This window comes from Cygnus olor, chromosome 26 (genome assembly GCF_009769625.2).
Source record: "Cygnus olor isolate bCygOlo1 chromosome 26, bCygOlo1.pri.v2, whole genome shotgun sequence".
Taxonomy (NCBI): domain Eukaryota; kingdom Metazoa; phylum Chordata; class Aves; order Anseriformes; family Anatidae; genus Cygnus; species Cygnus olor.
In genome coordinates this window covers 1,981,361-2,003,792 of record NC_049194.1, presented here as the reverse complement: position 1 = coordinate 2,003,792, position 22,432 = coordinate 1,981,361, and the positions used below count along the sequence as shown (strand labels likewise).

Sequence of the window (22,432 nt, the reverse complement as noted above, 5' to 3'; positions counted from 1 at the left end):
GCATCCCAGAACGGAGCAGCCTCTGGACTGGTCCGGGCTGGGTCGGGTGTGCTGGCAGCTGGGGGGCTGCCGAGCCGAGCCGAGCCGAGCCGTGCCGAGCCGAGCCGTGCCGTACCGAGCCGTGCCGTGCCGTACCGAGCCGTGCCGTGCCGTGCCGTGCCGTACCGAGCCGTGCCGTACCGAGCCGTGCCGTTCCGAGCCGTGCCGTGCCGTACCGAGCCGTGCCGTTCCGAGCCGTGCCGTGCCGTGCCGTGCCGTACCGAGCCGTGCCGTTCCGAGCCGAGCCAGCCAGCCCGTGCCGAGCCGAGCCGAGCCGTGCCGCAGGGGCGGGCCCGGGCCCGGCGGGCCGATCCCGGCTCCCCGTTGGGGCCGCCGCCGCCGCCCGCCCGCGGGAGCCGCCCAGCGCGGGGGCTGCCGGTGCGGCGGCGGCGGCGCCGGGAGCGGAGCGGAGCGGTGCGGAGCGGCATGAAGTCGCGGCGGGACCGGCTGAAGATCCCCTCGCTGACCTTGGAGTGAGTCGGGGCCGGGGCTGCCGGTGGCACCGGTACCGGGCTTGGGCTGCCAGCGGCGGCAGCATCCCTGCATCCCGAGCATCCCGAGCATCCCCTCATCGCAAACATCCCCCCATCCTGAGCATCCCCTCATCCCGAGTATCCCTTCATCCCGAGCATCCCCTCATCCTGAGCATCCCAAGCATCCCCACATCCCTGCATCCCCTAATCCTGAGCATCCCCTCATTCCGATCATCCCCTAATCCTGACCGTCCCCTCATCCCATCCCAAGCATGCCCTCATCCCAAATATCCCCTCATCCCAAGCATCCCCTCACCCCTGCATCCCTTCATCCCGACCATCCCCACATCCCTTCACCTCTTCATCCCCACACCCCCACATCCTTGCTGTCCAGTGAGGACCCCATCTCCCCCCCAGCCCCCATTCCCCTCTGTGCCCCCCCCAAACCATCCCTGGCCCCCCATGTCCCTGCTGCCCCCCTGCAGCCGTGCCCCTCTCCTGTTCCCCACCCCTCAGCTCCCTGTCCCCATCCCCTTTCCCCCTCCCAGTGTCACCCCCGGGGGGGCCGTGCCGCTGCGGTGCCGCGGGTCCCCGAGGCACCGGGTCCCGTTCACGCCCTTGCCTTGCAGCCTGTCCCCGAGCAGCCAGAGCCCGACGCTGCTGAGCCCCTGCAGCCCCTGCAGCCCCTGCAGCCCGTTACTAACCCTGCACCCCTGGAGGTAAGGACCCCAAAACCCAAACCCCTGCCGTGTGCCAGGAGGGACCCAGCAGGGAAAGGGGACGGGGCAGCAAAGTGGGTTCCCCCCCACCAGGGACATCCTGGGGTGGGCAGAAAGGAGGAGGGATGGGGGTCTGTCACCCCCAAAAGTGACCTGGTGTCTGTTATGGATGGCTCCGTTTTGGGGTACCCCATGGTACCCCAAATTTCCAAGTTCCCCATGGGAACGCCATCGTGGTGGCTTCAGCTCAGCCTCTGAGCATCCCCGGTCCATTTGGGGGACCCCCCCCCTTGGGACCACCATTGACGTGGCTTCAGGTTGGCCTCTGAGCATCCTCAGTCCATTTTGGGGACCCCCCCCATGGGAACACCATCATGGTGGCTTCAGCTCGGTCCCCGAGCATCCTCGTTTTTTGAGGTGTCAAAATGGGACCAGCAGGATGGCCTGGCTGGCAGTGGGGACGGTGCCTTCCTCCCATGTGGGTAACCTCCGGTGCCCTCTTTTCTGCTCACGTCACCTCCTTGTGGGATGCTCGGGGTTTCGGGGATGTACAGGGCTGGGGTGCGAGAGCAGAGGCCACGGGGAGGGTGGGTGCTGGGGCCAGGCTGCGCTTTTGGGATGCGGGCAGTGGGGGACAGTCTGGGGACAAGGACATCCCTCTGGTGGCATCCCGGCCCTATCAGGGTGGGGATTTGGGGGACTTTCAGCCCGGTTTGGTGATGCTGTCCCGTGTGGGGTTTGCGCTCGCGACGTGCCGGCACCTGACCCACTCAGGGAGCCGAAAAAACGAGGCCAGGCACCGGGATTTGTGTCACTGGGTCTCCGCGTGGGGTGTCCCCAGCTCGGGGTGGGAGGGAGTTTGCGGGGGGGGATGCCATATGGGAACCCCCTGGCCTCGCGGCCCCATGGGGCGAAGCGCCCGGCACAGGGGGAGGCACTAAGGGGACCCCCAAGGGATGCCCGTGTTGGGGAGCTGTGGGCAGGTTTTGGGGCCTCCAGCACTGGCTTTGGGGTGGTTTGTGCATGAGCAGCGGTGGTTGCATTGCCATGGTAACCCTGACCCCATTTGGGGTGATGCCCCATCACCATAGTAGCCCTGACCCCATTTTGGGTGATGCCCTGTCTCTATAATAACCCTGACCCCATTTTGGGGTGATGCCCCATCACCATAGCAGCTCTGACCCCATTTGGGGTGATGCTCTGTCTCTTTAGTAACCCTGACCCCATTTTGGGGGTGCTGCCCCATTTCAATGCTAACCCCAAGCCTCCATTTTGGGGTGATGCTCTGTCTCTATAGTAACCCTGACCCCATTTTAGGGTGCTGCCCCATCTCCATGGTAACCCTGACCCCATTTGGGGCTGATGCCCCACCTCCATGGTAACCCCAACCCCATTTTAGGCTGCTACCCCACTTCCATGGTAACCCTGTCCCCCTTTGGGGGTGTAGCCCCATCTCTACGCTAACCCCGTCCCCATTTTGGGGTACAGACCCATCTCCCTAGTAACCCACGACCCCATTTTGGGGTGCAGCCCCACCTCTACACTAACCCCGATCCCATTTTGGGGTGTAGCCCCATCTCCCTAGGAACCCCTGACCCCATTTTGGGGTGATGTCCTGTCTCTGTAGTAACCCCAACCCCATTTTAGGGTGCTGCCCCACCTCCTTAGTACCCCCGACCCCATTTTGTGGTGCAGACCCACCTTTACACCAACCCTGACCCCATTTTGGGGTGCTGCCCCACTTCTATGGTAACCCCGACCCCATTTTAGGGTGCAGGCCCATCTCCCTAGTAACCCTGACCCCATTTTGGGGTGCTGCCCCACCTCTATGGTAACCCCCACCCCATTTTGGGGTGCATCCCCACCTCTACACCGACCCCGACCCCATTTTGGGGCTCAGCCCCACCTGGGGCCCACCCCAGGCCCCCCTTGGTGCCACCACCCCGTCTCCATGCGGGGGGGGGGGTTCCTTCACTCCCCCGTTAACCCCAATCCCCCCCCATTTCGGGGGGGGGGGGCTCCTCCCGTCTCCACGGCAACCCCGACCCCCGTTCGGTGCCGGTAATGGCGGCGGGGGGGGGGGGGGGAGGGCGCCCGTCTCCATGGCAACCCCGGTGCCGCCGGGCGGGAGGGGCCGGGCGCGGCGGGGAGGCGGCGGCGGGAGGCCCAGGCCCGGCCCCGGTGCTGGCGCCGGGCCCGGCCCCGCTCGGCCCCGCCGGGTGCCTGCGGCCGGGCCGCGATGTCGGACCCGAGCTGCTGGGGCGCCGCGCCCGCCGCTTACCGGGGGCAGCGAGCGGCCGGGGCCCTGCTGCAGCGCTCCAAGAGGTGCGGGGCCTGCGCCCGGGGTGTGGGGGGGGAGCCGGGGGTGCGTGGTTTTTGGGGGGGGGGGGGGAGGTTTGGGGGTGCTTGGTTTTGGGGGTGGAGGGCTCTGGGGGTGCGTGGTTTGGGGGGTGTTTGGTTTGGGGGGGGGTACATTGGGGATGTGTGGTTTGGGGGGTGCTCTGGGGGTGCGTTGTTTTGGGGGATCTGCATTGGGGGTGCGTGGTTTGAGGGGGGGTCTGGGGGTGCAATCTGGGGGTGCGTGGTTTGGGGGGGGCTTATGGGGGTGCGTGGTTTTGAGGGGGTTTGGGGGTGCGTAGTTTTGAGGGGGTTTGGGGGTGCGTGGTTTTAGGGGGGCTGTATTGGAGATGTGTGGTTTGGGGGGGGTGTGTTGGGGGTGCATGGTTTGAGGGGGCTCTGGGGGTATAATCTGGGGGTGTGTGGTTTGGGGGCTGTCTTGGGGGTGCATGGTTTGAGGGGGCTGTATTGGAGATGTGTGGTTTGGGGGGGCAGTATTGGGGGTGCGTGATTTGGGAGGGTGCCTTGGGGGTGCGTGGTTTTCCAGGGGTGCTCTGGGGGTGCATGCTTTGGGGGGGGTGCCTTGGGGGTGTGTGGTTTTGGGGGGGTGCTCTGGGGGTGTGTGTTTTGGGGGGGGTGCATGGTTTGGGGGGGTGCTCTGTGAGTGCAATCTGGGGGTGCATTGTTTGGAGGGTGCCTTGGGGTGCGTGGTTTGGGGGGGTTGCATTGGGGGTGCATGGATTTTGGGGGGTGAATTGGTGCGTGGTTCGGGGGGGGGTTGCACTGGGGGTGTAATCTTGGGGTGCACGGTTTGGGGGGCATTGCAGCAGGGGTTGCACCTGGGGGTGCGTGGTGTGGGGGGACTGTTCCCTAGGGGCACAATTTGGGGGTGCATTATTTGGGAGAGCTGCACAGCGGGGGTGCCTGCCAGCGGTGCAAGGTCTTGGGGGGGGGGTTCCACCGGGGGGGGGGGTGCATTGGTTGGGAACCCCGTGCCATAGAGGGTGCGGCATTTAGGGTCCTGCAATGGGGGGAGGCAATGACCCCCCCACCGAGATGGGCACCGGTGGGACGTGCACATGCACTGTGCGCGATGCACGACGCCGGGGAGCCCCCAGGCATCACCGCTACCGATGCCAGATTCGGGGTGCCGAGGCTGAACGAGGCGAGAACCCCGCAGTTTTATATAAAACCGGTGATAATCGGGTGCGGGGGCCGGGGGTGGGGGGTGGGGGGGGCGGAGAGAGGTCCCCGCCGTGCTCGTAGGACTGGCATGGAACAAAGCGCCGCGGTTGCTTAGCGAACGAAGCCGCCCGGCGCGGGGCTGACGGCGCCTGCGTCGCTCCGGGCGTGGGAATCGCAGCCGGGAGCTGCCTCGTGCACGGGCCGGGGCCCGTCGGGGACGAGGGGCGGTGAGGATGCCGTCCCAGCGCGTGGATCCTTCCCAAGCACGTTCCCCGGGGGGAGAGCCTCGCGGAGAGGCGTAATTGCAGGGAGCATCCCGGCGGCCTCCAGAGATTGTGATTCAAAGGGCACGGGGTTTGCTCTTCATTCATCAGCATTCCTAGAATCCGCAGCAAGAACGGGGTCTGGCCTATTTTACAGCGGGCAGGACACGCGCGATGTTGTTCGGTGTGGTTAAGAGCCCCGTAAGGTCTGAGGAATCCAAATTTCCTGCGGCGGGGATCTGAAACGGCCGGCACGGCGCGGGGCCGCTCGGCTCCTGCGGGGATGCGGCGCGGCGCTGCTCACACCAGCGCTCGTCTCAGCATGGCAGTACCGTTTCCTTAGGGAGCAGGAGGTCTTGCAGAGATTTGTCCCAGGCTGCGAGGCCGTTCCTTTAAGTCGTTTTTATCTCAGCGCAAAGAAATAAATAAGCACGGACCCGGCCCGCTGCGCCACGATGCCCGGCGAGGATTTGGGGTGCCGATCCCGGGAGGAGGCCTGGTGCTCGGGGAGGGGATAACGCAAGCACCCGATGGGGACGGGCTCTGCACAGCGGTGCAAGGCATGAGGTCTGGATCGCCTGATGGTGTTGTGAAGGTGCTAGAGGGCTGTGCACAGCCTGTGCTGGGCAGCGTGGTGCATTTTGCCATTGCAATCCAGTCCGCAGCATCCCGCATCGCAGCCTCCATCTCGAGGTCTCAAATGTCGTGGAGAAGAAATCATGCCGGGCACTGGCGTGGAAACTTTGGGTACGGCAGCTTGGTTCAACATTAAGAGCAAAATCATCCCACTGGAAATGATTTTTTCCAGCAAGAAGGCCCTGCAGTCCATGGCCCGTTGGTGCGTGGCACTTCCCGTGTCGGCAGGCACACGAGTGCCATGTGTTTGTTGGCGGGACACGGAGGACTTTTTCTCCACGGCCACGTGAAGGCCGGGAGGGTTCTTAATCCCAGAGCTGGGAGCTGAGCCGGTGGCTTGTACTTTGAGACGGCGCCCGTGCCCTTATCAGTCCGACCCTTGCCTCGTGCTGCACTGGAACCGAGTGCCCGTGCCACCGGCAGGGGCTTTGTCCTGCGTGAAGCTCACGGGGTAGGGAGCCAGAAACGCTGGGCAGGATAAATCCAGGGATTTACCCAGGTTTTATTTATTTATTTACCCAGGTTTTGGCTTTTCTAGCCCTAACAGCGAGGTCCCTCTGGGCAGCTCGGTCCTGTTGTTCACCCCACGGGCGGTGACGAGCACTGGCTGGCATCTGACACACGTTGCCCTACTGCCCTGGAAGGGTTTAGTCACCGACTCTCTGATCTTTCTCCAAAACACGTCACTTGATCCCGCAGGACAGGAGCAGGATGCCCACGGCCCCGTTGCTTGCCCATCGCCAGCATTTCCCCTTCCAGCTCGGGACATTTTAAAACTCTGCCTCCGGCCCCAGCGCTTAGCATCACCCCGAGTGCCGGGACATCACGCGCGGGGCCGGCTGACGCGTTATTTCGCTCCAGGCTCCGGGGTCACAGCCTCTGTCCCACGCTTCCCGCATCCTTTGAAAAAAAAAAGCACTGGATGGTGACAGCCTCGGAGATGCCGTGCGCAGGCAGCGCGTCCCCGCGTCCGAGCGGCTCTGGGGGGTGCTGACGGCGATTTTCCACTCCATTTTTGGTAAAATGCGCCAAGCGTGCAATTAAGCACCGGGGGCACCGCTGGCAGCACGGGCTGGACCTCAGCCCCGGCTCCTGCCTTCGGGAGCTCGGTTTTGTAGCCCGAGGCTTACGTGCTGCGGAGGACGGGCAGCAGCTGTAGCTGATGCATCAGGCAAAGCAGGGTTAAAGCGGAGCAAGATGGTTGCAGCAGCGAGGGTGGAGCGCGCGGAAACAGGAAACAGCAGCCTCTGCCTGTGTCAAGATTACTGGAACTTGCTTAGCCGAAGATTTTGTTTTCACTTCCAACATGAAACCTCCTGCGCGGGGCTGCGGCGCCGCCTGCAACGGCACCGTGCTGTCCCCAGCGTGGGGCGGCCGCCCCTCGTCCCCCAGGGACCCTCCTGCAAGAGGAGGACGAGCAGATCCGCACCTTGGCAGGGCGAAACAGCGGAGCGACACCAAATCTTGTAGTTCTGACTAATAAATGTCTGCTGGGGTTGGCTTGGCAGCGGACCACGTTGGCTCGTGGCACCTCGTGCGCCCGGCCGGCCGGCGCAGCCGGGTGCCGCGGTTTGCTGCTGCCCCGGGAGGGTGCTGGGGAGGGTGCGCGCAGCCGGCGGTGCTGCAGCTTGAGCTGGGTCCTGGGCGTGAGCTGCGAAAGCAAACGGAGGGGCCAGGAGGAGGTGAGGGTCTTTGGGGTGCTCCCTGCTCGCTGGACCTCGAGCAAAAGAGACGGGACCCCTGTTTTTCGAGAGGAAGAGGCAAAAAAAGCACGTGTGAAAATGCTGGGTTAAATCAGCCCTTCCCTGCTAGGAACCACCTCGCGCTGCCTGTGCTGCTCGTGTCTTTGGGACCCGCGGAGCATCCCTTCGTACCGGGGCTGTGCTCCCGTGCCTGGCCGTTAAACCACGGCCCGTAACGGGTAGCGTCAGCGCGGCAAGGCAGCTCGGCGCCGCCGTGCAGCACGTGCAGCCGGAGGAAGCGCGGCTGCAGGAACCGCAGCCTGACCTACTTGGTTCGAACGCGGCTCTCGAGCGCGTTGACATTTTCGTGGGGGTTCGTCCTTGGCCTGGCGTTAACAAAACCCACACGTCTTTGTCATGCGTACACGAGCTACCCTCAGTCTCTGCCCTGCTCTGGGGATGTTCCCTCCCAGCAGGACGAAAGCTTCAGTGGGGCCGGGGGTGTTTTACAAGCAGGTTCACGTGGGCTGCCTACGGGCCGCAGCACCGTTGTGGGCAGGTGGGCAGCAAAGCAGCAGGTCCCCGCTTGCAGGAGAAGCCCTGGGCTCGTGGCTTGCAGCAGAAGGAAGCAAAAATGAAATTCCTGCAAGGAGCACTGAAGTCTCGTGCGTTTGGAGGGCGAGAATGTCGGTGATGGCACGGAGATCTCGTGCTTGCAGACGTGCCCTTTCTCTTGTTTCCTTGCGGGTGCTGGCGTGCAGACCCCATGCAGCACCAGGGTGGGGTGATAGTGCTGTGAGCGTGGACCCGTGCACGGTGCTGCTTTCTGTCCTGCACTGTCACACGCGTGGCTTCCTCCTGGAGTTGGTCTGGAGGAGCACAGCTGAGCCCTGTGCGTACAGCACCGACCGGAGGAGCAGAGGGGACAGGGGTGCTGCCGACCTGGTGAAGGCAGCGGGGTTTCTCCATGGGGCTGGGGACTTAGGGACTGGCTGTCCTCCCCCTTGGGCACAGGGGACGCGAGGGATGTAGGAACTGGGGGCATTTTCCACGCTGCGCAGCGGGGCTGGCGGTGGCCTGAAGCAACTTGGCATCTCTGTCGCTTCCTCCTTTTAGATCCCTTTTTCTATTCTTGCCCAACAGCCCGCATGCATCTTCCCTCCCGGCAGGCCAAAACCAGAAGTGGGACCTTGATGAGATGGTTTGGCTTCCAAACTAACACCGCCAGCCCTTCTCCAGCAGCATTTCTCCGGGGACGTGATCTTCCCGGGGGCGGGAGATCTGTGATCGATGCGGTGACCGCAGCCGTGTCCCCTCGCTGCCACCGGGGCGAGCTGGAGCTGGGGCTGCAGGGTGCAGCCTGCAAGCGACCCGCACGTGTCCGAGCCCGACCAGCCCTGCCTGTGCTCTGCTTTCCCAAATTAATCCCCTTTCCTTTTTCCTTCTCCAGTTGCCGAAGCAGCAACAGGAAGAGCTTGGTGGTGGGGACGCCCTCTCCGACCCTCTCGCGTCCTCTCTCGCCGCTCTCGGTGCCGACGGGTAAGGGGAGTGCTGAGGCTGGGCATCGTCCCAAATTACCCCGATATTCCAGGGGGGCAGCGAGGGACTTGGGGGCACTGCCTGGGTGCTTGGAGGCTTTTCCAGAAGGGAGCAGAGGGATGGCGTAGGGAATGCTGTGATTAATCCTCCCTTTCCCCTGCAGCTGGGAGCAGCCCCTTGGACAGCCCGCGCAACTTCTCCACCAGCACCTCCGTCAACTTCCCCTTCGCTCGCAGGTGAGCTGTGCATCGCCCTAATCATCACCACCACCCACAAATTGGGGCTGTTCTGTTGGTCTTAATGATTTTTTATTCCTCCCGATTTTCGTTTTGGTTTTGTTTTCCCTGCTGCTGCGACCGGTGCTTCCCATCACCCTCCAGCCATGCTCCTCGGACTGACAGGCAAGTACTGGCTGGGAGAAGGGCTTTGTGGAGGGGAGCTGCGTTGGTGCGAGCGTCTGCTCCACCTGGGCATGTCCCCGATCCTCTTCATAAAGGATCCTCTTCCTTCTCTCCGTGCCATGCACCCCTGGCAGGAAGGTCCCCAGCTGCAGAAGGGCTGCAGGGATTGCTGCAGGAAGAGAAACATCCCCGTTCCCATCACAGTGTCCCCCAGCCCCAAATTCTGTCCCACTCCGTTCCTCGTGCTCGAGTTCACGCACGGGGGCAGACGGATGACGTTAACCCCTGGATTGGCACATGGAAAAAAGCTGGAGGCTTGTGTTTAGTTTTCACGCTCGTAGTGGAGCAAAAAGCCAAAGGGCTTTGCAGACATCCCCGTGGCGTAAGAGCCAGCGCATCACCAGCTCCGTCGTCCTCGTCCCCTGCATCGTGGCCCTGTCCTGCACGCATGGGAAACGGTGCCGGGAGGTGAAGGGCCTCATCCTGACCCGCTCCGTTGGAAACGTGTCCAAGAGGAAACATTCGCCTACATGCGAGCGTTTGCCTTCCTGTTTATAACGAGGCTCTGCTATCCGTGTGCGCCCTGCACTGGACCTTAGGAATCCTGATTTCTCCTAGAACGAAGTCCCAAAAGCTAGGATTTTGCTCCAATTAAAAATCAGATTCTCACTTTTTATTTTTTCCCCTTTGGAAATGGAGCCGCTCGAGTGCAGCGTGTGGCTGAGCAGGGCAGGGCTGTCACGGGGCTGTGGCTGCCATCGCCTTGGGTTTCCCACCCCAGCAGTGTCCCCATCGTGTTGTGAATAGCCCGTGGACATGAACTGTGCAAAACCTCTGCTATTTCACCAGTTTTCATCCCGTTCTGGCAAGAGGCTTCAGGGCTTTCTCACCCGAGCCAAACAGCAGTCGTCTTTCCCATCCTTATCGTTCAGATGTTATTTCTGCACGTGCATTCACGTGTTTTCTCCAGCATGCGACAGGCGTGTGCTTGCTCTTGCAGGGCTGATGGCAGAAGGTGGTCGCTGGCTTCGCTGCCCTCGTCTGGCTATGGGACCAACACCCCCAGCTCCACCGTCTCGGTAAGGCTGGTTCTCCTGGGGCAGGAGGCGAGAAGAAGCAAAGTGGTTTTAGGGGGAGCACGTGGGGTGAATCCCGAGCCCTGTGGCATCATGCTGCTGCAGCTGCGTCGTGTTTTCCTAATTTTAAGAAAGCTGCAGAGCCCCCCAAATGGCAGCAGCTCCTCCTGCACATTAAAGCTTCACTGCATCCTGTTGGAGCATTCACGGGGCATGTCTTGTCCATGCTGAGAAAGGGCAGGGCAGGAGCTGCTGGGGATGCCGCAGGTGGATGGAATCAGGCCGTGGACGGAGCCAGAGGCTGGCTTTTGGGGTGGGAGGAGGCAGTGCACAAAGTCCTGGCCAGCTCCTGCCACCCGTGTTGCACGCACTGAGCGCAGGAGGTGCGCGCGGAGCGATGCCGCGTGCTGCCCGTCACTGTTTCCAGTCTACTAAGAGGCTCGAGGCGCATTTTCCCCGAGGGTTTGCTGCTTGCCAGACACCGACCCGTCTCCTGACCGCCCGTGTCTGTCCTTCCTTGCAGTCGTCCTCGTCCTCCCAGGAGCGGCTGCACCAGCTGCCGTACCAGCCCACCCCCGACGAGCTGCATTTCCTTTCCAAGCATTTCCGCAGCACGGAGAGCGTCACGGACGAGGACGGGCGGCACTCGCCCTGCCTACGCCCACGATCCAGGAGCCTGAGGTACAGAAACCACCCGTGCTGGTGTGACAATGCACAGGGACCCGGTTCTGGTCACTTCTGCCGTCTCCTGAGCTCTTCCTGGGACGTCCTGGTCCTGCTTAGCCATGGGGTTGGCCCTGATACGTTTTTTCCCCTTGCAAAGGAGTGGTAAAACTCCGTGCTTTTGCAGCTAGGCTCTGCTTTCCAGCAGTCCCTTGGCTGTCAGGATGTGGCAGAGGACACTTAAGAATGAGATTACTTGGGCTGAGGTTGGGGAAAGCAGCATTTGTTCCAAAATATCCCTTTCACAGCCTCCTGCCGCATGGTCCGCGGGGTTTCGGCAGATCTGGGGACCGCAGAGCAGGAGCCCAAGTGGTGGCATCTACTCTGAGGGTGCTTTATCAGATGTCACGGCTGTGGGGCCAGCGGCCTGAGCTGCCGTTAGGAGATTAACCGGCCCATTTGCACGCTCAGCTTTGGAAGCATTGCCTCCTTTAATGAAAGCCGAGCACCACAGGCACGTCCACACCTCCCCAGCCTGCTCTTAAGCAGGAGCGTAGGCAGAGGTGCGGCTCTCCCGGGGCTCCGCAAATTGCTCGGAGGGCTGGGAAGGCGACTTGCTGCTGCTTTCGGCTGCAATTTCATTAAAACCAGATTAATTAGCTGGCAGGTTTGGCAGGTGGCGACCCTTCCGCTGAGGAAACGCCAGTTTTGTGATCAGCGCTGCAAAGCATGAGCAGGGGCTCTGTGCTGAGCTGGGGCTCAGCTCCTGAGTGAGCGAGTCGGGGGTTCGTTATGGCATTTATTACACAGTGGTTAATGAGTCGCTGTCTGCTCCTGCCGCTTGCTTTGCATAATGAGATTACAGCCCTGGTGCTGGTGGCACGAGGAGCAACGTTGGGTGAGGGAAAAGAAAGCTTTCTCCTGGAGGTCCCAGTGTCTGCTGCGGGGAAGGTGGGGATGGGTTGGGATTTCTCTGCTGTCACTTGTGAACTGCAAAAAGGGCAACTGCAGCAACAATTTGTGGGATCCGGGATGGCTGCGGGTACGCGGCTGCAGTCTCGGCATCCTTCCAGCAGCTTTGTCGTTGCCATCTCTGCCACTGACATCACGGCAGGGGCTGCAGCAGAAATGGTGGCACGAGAGGAAGCCGAGGATGAGCTGGCTGGCTGGAGCCAAGTGACTAATGCAGCTCCGGTGGCCCGGCTTCAAAACGCCCGCGGCTTTTCCGGTGACTTGGGTTTGGAGAGTTGAGTCTGCAGGAGGTCGGCGCTCCCGGGGCCTGACCAGGCCCTGCCAGGACGTGCGTGGGGCTGGCACTCCCTGCTCGGGATGGAAATGCTGAAGCTGGGGAAGGGGAGAACTGATGGTGGTTGTAGGTGTGCGGTGGTGGGGGCCCCAGGGACGTCCCAGCCAGCGCGGGCGATCCCGATGGTACTGGAGGTCCTGGCCCAAGGCTGAGCGCTCCGCTTGGACGGGATCTAATGGCTTGTGACACCTGGGACAACGAGGAGAGAACAAATTGCAGCAGCTCTCTGGGGGCAGTAGCTATTTGCATACTTGTAAATGACTCGGTCTCGTAACGCAGCCGGCTTTCCCACCCCACAGCCCTGGACGGACGAGTGGAACGTTTGATAACGAGGTGGTGATGATGAACCATGTCTACAAGGAGCGGTTCCCCAAGGTAACCGTGGCCTGGGGGGGACGATGGCATCAGTGCCCCCACAGCATCCTGACAGCTCCTCCAGAAAAATCACTGTGCTGGAACATGAAATGCATGAGTAGGTGTGGGGGGTGCTGGGGGACACTGGAGACGTGGGAACGAACCAGGGAGGCAGGGACACGCGGCTCTGCGTCGTCACACGTGCAGGCAGCCGTCTCCGGAGACCCTGGTGGGGCTTCTGCAGGCTGGTCCCAGGTGGGACCAGAGGTTGGAGCTGCGGGAGGTGGCAGGACGAGGCTGGGAGGTGGCACGGGGACACGTGCTCGCAGGCGTCACCGTCCCTTCTGCCTCGCAGGCCACAGCCCAGATGGAGGAGCGCCTGCAGGACACCATCAGGAACTTCTCTCCAAGCAGCACCCTGCCGCTGGCGGACGGGGTGCTGGGCTTCATCCACCACCAGATCATCGAGCTGGCCCGCGACTGCCTGGCCAAGTCCCAGGGGGCTCTCATCACCTCCCGCTACTTCATGGAGCTGCAGGAGAAGCTCGAGAAGATGCTGAGAGACGTGAGTGGGGGCAATTCCCTGCCCGGCGCCGTCTCCCGAGGCCGTCGGTGACTCCTGGCTTCCGTCCCCTTTTCCGGCAGGCTCAGGAGCGTTCGGAGAGTGAGGAAGTGAAGTTCATCGACCAGCTGGTGAGGAAGCTGCTGATAATCATCTCCCGTCCTGCACGCCTCCTGGAGTGCCTGGTAAGACGCTACAGCTCCCCGTGGGTGTTTGTCTTCCACGGTCAGTTCCACGGAGGAGGTGTCCCGCTAGGAAGAGCCTCTTCTCTCCACCCTGCTTGGTCCCCCATGGGAATCGCTGCTCACACGCAGCAGCCTGGGCTGCTGAGATGAGCTGAGCCCATTCTCAGGGTTAGAGCCATTTCGTGGAGGGGAGAGGCTGGTTTTTCCTAGCGGAGCATGGGGATGGGAACTTCTTTGCCAGCCTTCTCACCCGGGTTTTGTTGTGCTACGTCGTGCTGAATTTCTGAAACGCTCGCTTTCCATAACTGCTGTGGTTCCGGCGTTTTCTGAGGCATGCTGCTGGTGTGCTCTGTGTAAGGTTTCTCCTCCAAAGCCAGGTCATAGGCTGCATGGTTTTTAAAATCCCTTTATGCTTGGAGGAATGATGCTAGAGCCCAGAGCAGAGCATTTAGCTGTCTCCAGCAAACATCCAGAGCCTGTGCCCCAATCATGGTGGTGCTCAGAGGGAAGGCCGGACTTGGCAAAGCCTCACTCCCTGACCACACTGGGTTTTTCCCCGTCTAGGAGTTTGACCCCGAGGAGTTCTATCACCTCCTGGAAGCCGCAGAGGGACACGCCAAAGTCGGCCAGGGAATAAAGACCGACATTCCCCGGTACATCATCAGCCAGCTGGGGCTCGTCAAGGACCCACTGGAGGGTAAGGAAGAGCTCGGGCGAGGTCTGCGGGGGGCCGTGAGCCCCTCCTGCTCCCCGTCCTGCCGCGGCGAGCACGGACAAGCACCGGGAGGTACAGGCGGTGGCTGGAGCCGGCTGGGCTGCAGGTCCAGGACGGCGGCCAAGCCTCCAGGCCAGCCCAGCATCTCATTATTGCTCCCAACATGTTCAGCAAAGCGGATTAATCTCAAGAACATTTAATCCATAGGAAGCCAAGGCTTTGGGGGGGAACCATAATCCTTGAAGAACACGGGAATGACTATGGGAAAAAGAGAATTATGTAAATGTTTGACCTCTGGTTTAACCTCCTAATGCCCTGACCTGAATTTCTCCAGACAATAGCTTGAACAAAGCATGTAGCTAACCCCCCGTGGGATCTCTCAGACTGGAGGGAAGGTGATAGCTGAGGGATTCTTTTGGCGTAAAGGGGGATTGAGCATGAAAAAGGTGAATACCGTCGCTGTCTTCTGCAGAAATGGTGCAGCTGGACCACTTCGACAGCGGGAACACCATCACGCCAGAGAACGACGACACCTGCGAGGTGAGCAGGGTCCCACCTGCATGTCCCCACACGTGTCCCACCCGGTGCCTCCAGCACCACACAGCAGCTGTGTGCAGCTATGGCTCCGTGCAAGTTCCTGCCTGCCAGCAGCACGGGGGCACGCAGAGCACCCGTGGGCACGCTAAAACCCCTCTGCCTCTTTTCAGAGCCAGCCTGCGGTCACCGCTCCTCGGAGGAAACCCTGCGAGGGTGACTTCGAGACCATCAAGCTGATCAGCAACGGGGCCTACGGGTGAGCTGGGGAGGGCTGGGCAGGCGCTGGTGGCACGCCTGGAGCATCCTTCCCTGCCGTGCACCAAACAGACCGCCTGGCAGCGTGCTCTTGGTTTCTAACCCTTGTTTCCACCTGTAGACACCTCCAAGGCCACGTGCACTGAATTTGCTTGTTTCTGACCATAGCTGCTGCTCCTCCTGCCTGTCCAACCCCCTGTGCTGTGGGATCGGTGCTGGAGGTTGGAGAACGTGTTCTGAGGTCCAGTTGCTCGCTCTCTCCTAGGGCCGTGTACCTGGTGAGGCACAGGGAGACGCGGCAGCGTTTCGCCTTGAAGAAGATCAACAAGCAGAACCTCATCCTGCGCAACCAGATCCAGCAGGTCTTCGTGGAGAGGGACATCCTCACCTTTGCCGAGAACCCCTTCGTGGTCAGCATGTTCTGCTCCTTCGAGACGAAGCGACACCTCTGCATGGTGATGGAGTACGTGGAAGGTGAGGAGGGGGCTTGGGGTGGTGCAGCGAGGAGGGTGGACAAGTGGAGAGACCCCGATGCCAGCCAGGTGTCTGAGCACTGAGGATGCCATCCTGATGTCTCCTGCTTTGCTTTGCTTTGGGGAGCAGAGGGAAGCCCTGCTGTCATCCCGAGTCCCACCCTGATGAAGGTGGTGGCTGTCTCACCTAGGAGAACGTTTCCGCCCCGTGCTCGAGCAGAGCTGCAGCTCCGAGGAGGGACGGGAGGGTCTCACTGGGAGCCTGCCTAACTCTTCCCGGAGACCCCCCCGTCTTTTCCAAGTGCTCAGGAGCAGCCGTGTTGTTCCCGCAGGAGGGGATTGTGCCACGCTGCTGAAGAACATGGGCCCGCTGCCCGTGGACATGGCGAAGATGTACTTTGCTGAGACCGTCCTCGCGCTGGAGTACCTCCACAACTACGGCATCGTGCACCGCGACCTCAAACCCGACAAGTGAGGACGGGGGTTGGTCCCACAAGGGGGCAGGGGCTGGGCTGAGAGGGAGAGGGGCTGCTCCAGGCCAGGAGAGGAGGACAACGAGGCGGTGCCTTCTCTTCCAGCCTGCTCATCACCTCCATGGGCCACATCAAGCTGACGGACTTCGGCCTGTCCAAGATTGGCTTGATGAACATGACCACCAACCTCTACGAAGGGCACATGGAGAAGGACACTCGGGAGTTCATGGACAAGCAGGTACGAGGGTGGCCCTCACTGGCACCCGAAATAGGCTTGGGGCCTGGTGCAGAGGTTGGTGTGGAGGTGTCAGCAGCACCGCTGGTTCGAACGCAGGTGTGCGGCACGCCCGAGTACATCGCGCCAGAAGTCATCCTCATCCAGGGCTACGGGAAGCCCGTCGACTGGTGGGCCATGGGCATCATCCTCTACGAGTTCCTGGTGGGCTGCGTCCCCTTCTTCGGGGACACCCCCGAGGAGCTCTTCGGGCAGGTGATCAGCGGTGAGTGCCTGCAGCCGCCGGCACGTTTTGCTGCTCGCTTTGCTCGTCCTGCCCAGCCCTTTGCTCCCGTCCGCTGCTCCCCGCACCCGAGGGGCTCCGCGCTCACCTCCCCTTTTGTTGCAGATGAAATCATGTGGCCGGAGGGGGACGAGGCTCTTCCTGCTGATGCTCAGGACCTGATCACGCGGCTGCTGAGGCAGTGCCCGCTCGAGCGCTTGGGCACCGGTACGTGTGCCGTTTGCTTGTGTGATATTGAAGCCAAAGCGTGTCCTGCTGTATTAAGGACATGGTGCAAGGCACAGATCCGTCCTGGGGGAGAGGAGATGGTGCTGTTGGGGCTGGGAGCATTTCAGGGTGTGCTTCCCTCACGGGGGTTTCTCTGCCTGCCAGGGGGTGCGCACGAGGTGAAGCACCATGCCTTCTTCCTCCACCTGGACTGGAACGGGCTCCTGCGGCAGAAGGCAGAGTTCATCCCCCAGCTGGAGTCCGAGGACGACACCAGCTACTTCGACAGTGAGGCCACCTCCAGCCCCTTGCCCCCGCGATCTTTTGTCCCCGCTGCAGGGCGGATGCTGCAGCAGGAGATGAAAATCTCCTGGGTGCACTCTGTCATTTTACACCCTGAGCTAAGTCGCAAAAAACAGATGTAAATCTGTTTCCGGACTGCTCAGCCTTAACAAAAGCGTTGCTTTCTCATCCCAAAACGTTCCCAGGGTTCCTAACGCCTCCTGTCCTCTCGTGGTGGGACGTCAGCCCTCACCACTGGTGGTCTTGCTTTCAGCTCGCTCCGAGAGGTACCGCCACTTGGATTCGGAGGATGAAGAAACCAATGACGAGGAATCATCTGTGGAGATCGGCCAGTTCTCCTCCTGCTCCCATCGCTTTAGCAAGGTGCTTGAATCCGTCCTCTAAAACCCCAGCGGGGTGGTGCGTGGGTGCTTGCCCCACAAGCAGGACCCCCCCCAGCAGCATAACCGCTCCGTTCCGACCTCTCGCCTGTTCTCCAGGTGTACAGCAGCTCCGAGTACCTGGCCACGCACTCCAACCTCAGCCTCTCGTCCTCTGATCGGAGCCACAGCGAGGACAAGGAGGACAGGGGGGAGCGCTGGGAACGGCACTCGGGAGATGAGGACAGGAGCCGGCTGTCGGGCGCAGAGCCCCGGTGAGTGGCGGGACGGGGACTCTGATGTGAGCACGGGTTGTTCCCATCAGATGGTGTCAGTGGAACGTGTGCTGGGGTGCTGCAGAGACCCAGGACCACCCTTCCTCACTCATTTATGGGTGCTCTGCGCCCTCTGGCTCCCTCCCTGCAGACTGCGGTCCTGGACGTCCTGCAGCTCCACGCCCTACACCTCCCAGCACGAGCGCAGCCGCAGCCCCGCCGCCTTGACCAGCACCTACAGCCTGGACACCATGCCCAAGTTTGCCTTCTCCTCGGAAGATGAAAGCCCTTGCGTGGCACCGGCCAAGCCAGAGCGACCCAAATTTGTGCTAGGAGACCCCGACGCTGGGGCCAGCACGGCGGTGAAGACTTCAGCATTATCTGGTGCGTGGGTTTTGGGGGCAGACGGGGTCTCTAGCGGTGTTGGGTGGCTTCTCCACACTCTCCTGAACCCTGTAGAGGGTCCAAAGGGCCCATCCTCAGCCATTTCACCACCTCTTTCCTCCTCCCTTTCAGCTGATCTCGTCAGCCTGAACCGCATCCGCCTGCGGAGCAACAGCACCGGCACCAAAAATTCAGCTCCCAGGGGCTTGGAGCCGGGCAGTAGCCGCCGGCTGAGCAGCCAGAAGGACGGGACGGAGAAACCAAAAACTTCTCCCGGCAGCCGAGTGCCCAAATCCGCCTCTGTCTCGGCCCTGTCCCTCATCATCACGTCAGGTTCGTGGTTGGCTTCTGCAGCCGCCGCAGCCACCGCGTGGCTTCCCGGGCACGAGCCGCCTTCTTCTCCTTGCAGATGACTTCAGCAGCGGTGCCCTGATGAGCCCCATCTCCCCCCACTCGCTCTCGTCCAACCCCTCTTCCCGCGACTCGTCCCCGAGCCGGGACTCTTCCCTCGCCATCACCAGCCTGCGGCCCCCCATCATCATCCACAGCTCGGGCAAGAAGTATGGCTTCACGCTGCGAGCCATCCGGGTCTACATGGGGGACAGCGACGTCTACGCCGTGCACCACATGGTCTGGGTAGGTGGCCCCGGGGACCGGTGACACCGCTGGGACACCACAGGTGGGAGACGTGGGTTGTGTCCGAGCAAAAGCCTGGCTCTTCTGTTGCAGAGCGTGGAAGAAGGGAGCCCTGCCCAGGAAGCGGGGCTGAGAGCTGGAGACCTCATCACGCACGTGAACGGGGAGTCGGTGCTGGGCTTGGTGCACCGGGACGTCGTGGAGCTGCTGCTGAAGGTAGGCGCCTTGCTCTGCTCGCCCGGGACCTGCATGCGGCTGCCCGAACCGGCGCATCAGGCCCGAGCAGCAAATTATCCCTGACCCTCGGGAGCGTGGGAATCCCGAAATCTGACAGTGCTGGAGGCGACGCGGGTCTGACTCTGCCTGCTGCAGTGGAGCCGCCAAGGCCACGGAGCTGCCACCCAGCAAATGGATGTGAAACGCAGCAGAGCACGGGGTTTAGCTTGTGGGGGGATCAGGGGTGAAGTCTGTGAGATGTGGGGCTCGCGGCTGCCTTGCAGACAGCTCTTTGGGGTTAAACCCTGTTGCTTGGGTCCAGCATGCTGCAACGACCCCTTTTCTACCCGCAGAGCGGCAATAAAGTAGCCCTGCGGACCACTGCCCTGGAGAACACCTCCATCAAAATTGGCCCTGCCCGGAAAAACAGCTCCAAGACGCGGATGGCCCGAAGGAGCAAGAAGAGCAGGAAAAGGGACAGCCAGGACAGGTGAGAATAAACAGAGGGGGATAAAATGGCACCTTCCTCCCGGGTGTCCCCGGAGCTGGAACACCACCTGCGTGGATGCTCTGGTTCTCCAATACCACGAGGTCCAGGTGGAGAAGCACAATCCCACCAGATTCAGGTCTGCTGGCTTTAAAGAGAGCTGGCATCAGCGTCTCCAAGGGTCCCTGCTTCTCCCTACCGTTTGTGACCAACCTCCCTTTTGCGCTTCCTTCCAAGGAGGAAATGCCTTTTCAAGAAGATCTCCAAGCAGTCGACGGTCCTGCACACCAGCCGCAGCTTCTCCTCCGGCCTCCACCACTCGCTGTCCTCCAGCGAGAGCCTCCCGGAGTCCCCCACGCACAGCCTGTCACCGGGTCCCGCGACGCCCTGCCGCAGCCCTGCTCCGGACCTGCCCCCAGGTACCGGGGCCGCTGCCTGCATGGGGTCGGGATCCTCTTTTTCCCCTGGGGGGGACGATGGCATCCCTGGTGGATGGTGACTTCTCTCCCTCTCTCCCCGCGGCAGATGCTGTGTCCCCGCAGAGCACCTCTCCCTCCTCCAGCACCCCAACGTCACCCGCCGGCCACGTGCGCCCCAGCACCCTGCACGGGCTGGCTCCCAAGCTGAGCGGGCAGCGCTACAAGGTGGGACGCCGCAAGTCCACCAGCAGCATCCCGCCCTCGCCCCTCGCCTGCACCCCTGCCTGCGCCCAGCGGCCGACGTCCCCGCAGAGGTCCCCGTCCCCGCTGCCTGCTCACCCCAAACCCTCCCACCCCTTCCAAGGCAAGACTCTGTCCCCCCCCACCATCGTGCGGCAAGGGTCGCGGCCGCGCAGCGCCGAGTGCCCCCGCTCCCCCCTGCTCAAGCGCGTGCAGTCGGCGGAGAAGATGGCAACCTACCTGGCCGAGAAGAAGACCGTGGGTGGCCGCAAGCTGGGGCTGGAGATGCCTCTACGGGATGGGGCCGGGGAAGTTTTTGGGGAGGGCGAAGCGCCCGTCCCGCTGTACCCCGGGGAGCATGGCTACGGAGCGGTTTCGCGGCCGGCGGAGCAGGAGATGGTGGTGATGAGGCGCCTGAACCTCTCCGAGCGCCGCGACTCCTTCAAGAAGCAAGAAGCCGTGCAAGAAGTGAGCTTCGACGAGCCGGGAGGCGAGGATGGGGCCAAGAACGACGCCGGGCAGGGCGCAGGCACGGGGCCCGCCGAGCCCAAACCCGGCCGGGTGCCGCAGATCGCGGTGCAGGGCTCTGAGAGCGACGAGCAGGAGCAGGGGGTGGCTGGCTGGGAATGCCAGGCCTCCTACCCCCTCCGCCTCTTCAGCACCGACAGCACCGCTGGCATCGCCTTGCCGCGGCGGGACGGCCACCGGCATCACCGGACCTGTGGGGACGGGGCCCCCTCGGGGCTATCGGCACGGGGCATCCCCTAAAACCTCCCCAGTCTGGGGCACGTCCCGTGCCGCTGCGCCGTGGGATGAAAACGTTTTTATCGCCAGACCGTGTCACGATCTAGAGCTTTGCCTTTTGTACTAACTGCAGAGACGCCCGGATTTCTGTCGCGGGGGCTCTCGGCGTGGCGGTGGCGTTTCCCCATCAGGGCCCGAAACTTTGTGAATAGAAAGGACTCGATGCAAATACTCGGAACTAATTTATTACTTTTATAAGCTAAACAGAGGCGTTGCAGGGTCCAAGCTGTCCCAGCCTTTTCCGTGTGTTTCCCGGCCCCCGTCCCGATGACACGATGTTTTCTAACCAAAAGAACCACCAGCTTTTCCCCGTTTGTTCACTTTCAGCTGGAAAAGCCCCCAAAATGCAGTCACAAGGCAAGTTTTCCAAGTAGCAATGAAGCCGAGGGCTCCCCTCTGCAGACGTGCATTCAGGATCGCCTCCATCTCCATGAATCCCCCTGGTGCCCCCCTGTTCCCGCAGGAAAATCCCCCAAATCCCCCAAAACCCGAGTGGGTGCCGTGCCAAGGGCCACGGGGTTCGTTTTATAAACACGTTGCGGATGGAGAGGGTTTCAGTTTTTTATTATGATTCCTTCCGAGAAAGCCCCAAACCGCTCTGCCAACCCGCTCCATCGTCTTTCTCAAGAGGAGCGGGGCTGGGGAGGATAAACCTGGCCCGACCATTGCTTGGGGTTCAGCAATTTGATGCAAATAACAGGGTTTTTAGGTTTAGTTTTTTTTTTAGTTTTCCCTATTCTGCTGTGATGCACCTTTGGGCATTCATGGGGTATGGTTGGGGCATTTCATGAAAAGCCAATATTTCCATTTTTCCCCAAAAAAACCCACAGCATTTCAATTCTTCCCAAAAAACAGCAACCCAAGTGAGCTCTGCTCTACCTGTAATTTCTAAATTTCTTCTCTCGCAGCTCTATTCCCGACAGACCAAGGGCCAGCCCAGCGCTTTCCCCGCCTGTTTCTAATGTTTTCTATGCTCTGTAACCTTTGCTGCTGCATGCACAGGGCCACGCTGCCGCGCTCCGGCTCCTCGGTGCCGCCTCCCACCCTGAAGCGTTGGCTCCGTATTTCACTGGATTATTTCGTGTGCGTGCGGTTCGTGCAAGGCTCTTTCGACAAGGCTCGGCGTTTCCTCCCCTCTGTCTCCCTTTTTTCTTACGACGCATCTTTTGCGGCGTGCGAAGGGGTTTTTTTTTATGGAAAATGTCGTAAAAGCGGATGGGACCTTGTCTTCCTGGGCTGTGCCGAGCACCGGTCTTGTTGTTACCTTCGGGAAGTTTTATGTTGTATTAAAATTGTTCCTTGGGATGTGCTGCGGCGTGGGGTCTTCTGAAACGGAGCGGCTGGGGCTGGAAGAGGCTGGATGAGGGCAGGGGGTGGGTTCTGGACAGGCTCCTTGTGTGGTGCCTGGTGCAATGCTGAGTGCCTGATGCAGTGCTCAGTGCAGTGCCTGGTGCAGTGCCCGGTACCCATTGCAGTGTCCATTCAGCGCCCAGTGCAATGCCCAGTGCCCGGTGCAGTTCGCTTTGCAATGCCCAGTGCCCATTGCAGTGCCTGGTACAGTGCTCAATGCCCATTGCAGTGCCTGTGCAGTCCCCATTGCAGTGCCTGGTGCAAAGCTCAGTGCCTGTGCAGTGCCCCTTGCAGTTCCTGTTGCAGTGCGTTTTGCAATGCCCACTGCAGTGCCCATGCAGTGTCTGGTGCAGTGCCTGGT

At 61.6% G+C, this 22,432-nt stretch overlaps 1 protein-coding gene across 2 annotated transcripts; it reads left to right on the top strand.

The window, feature by feature from the left end:
- Nucleotides 1-450: 450 nt before the first annotated feature.
- On the top strand, nucleotides 451-22,026 carry MAST3 (microtubule associated serine/threonine kinase 3). Of its 2 annotated transcripts, XM_040537571.1 has the most exons (28): nucleotides 451-512; nucleotides 1,142-1,231; nucleotides 8,785-8,873; nucleotides 9,037-9,109; nucleotides 9,254-9,274; nucleotides 10,275-10,353; nucleotides 10,874-11,031; nucleotides 12,619-12,694; nucleotides 13,029-13,238; nucleotides 13,319-13,420; nucleotides 13,985-14,117; nucleotides 14,608-14,675; nucleotides 14,843-14,928; nucleotides 15,193-15,401; nucleotides 15,733-15,871; nucleotides 15,979-16,111; nucleotides 16,208-16,373; nucleotides 16,497-16,598; nucleotides 16,764-16,886; nucleotides 17,155-17,264; nucleotides 17,381-17,535; nucleotides 17,687-17,919; nucleotides 18,052-18,252; nucleotides 18,329-18,555; nucleotides 18,649-18,771; nucleotides 19,125-19,261; nucleotides 19,496-19,677; nucleotides 19,784-22,026. In XM_040537571.1, the coding sequence occupies exons 1-28, from the start codon at nucleotides 466-468 to the stop codon at nucleotides 20,683-20,685; spliced, it is 4,374 nt and encodes a 1,457-aa protein (XP_040393505.1). In that variant the 5' UTR covers nucleotides 451-465; the 3' UTR covers nucleotides 20,686-22,026. The 2 variants fall into 2 exon arrangements, with proteins under 2 accessions (XP_040393505.1, XP_040393506.1); XM_040537572.1 differs by lacking the exons at nucleotides 451-512; nucleotides 1,142-1,231 and adding an exon at nucleotides 3,410-3,556.
- Nucleotides 22,027-22,432: the final 406 nt, after the last annotated feature.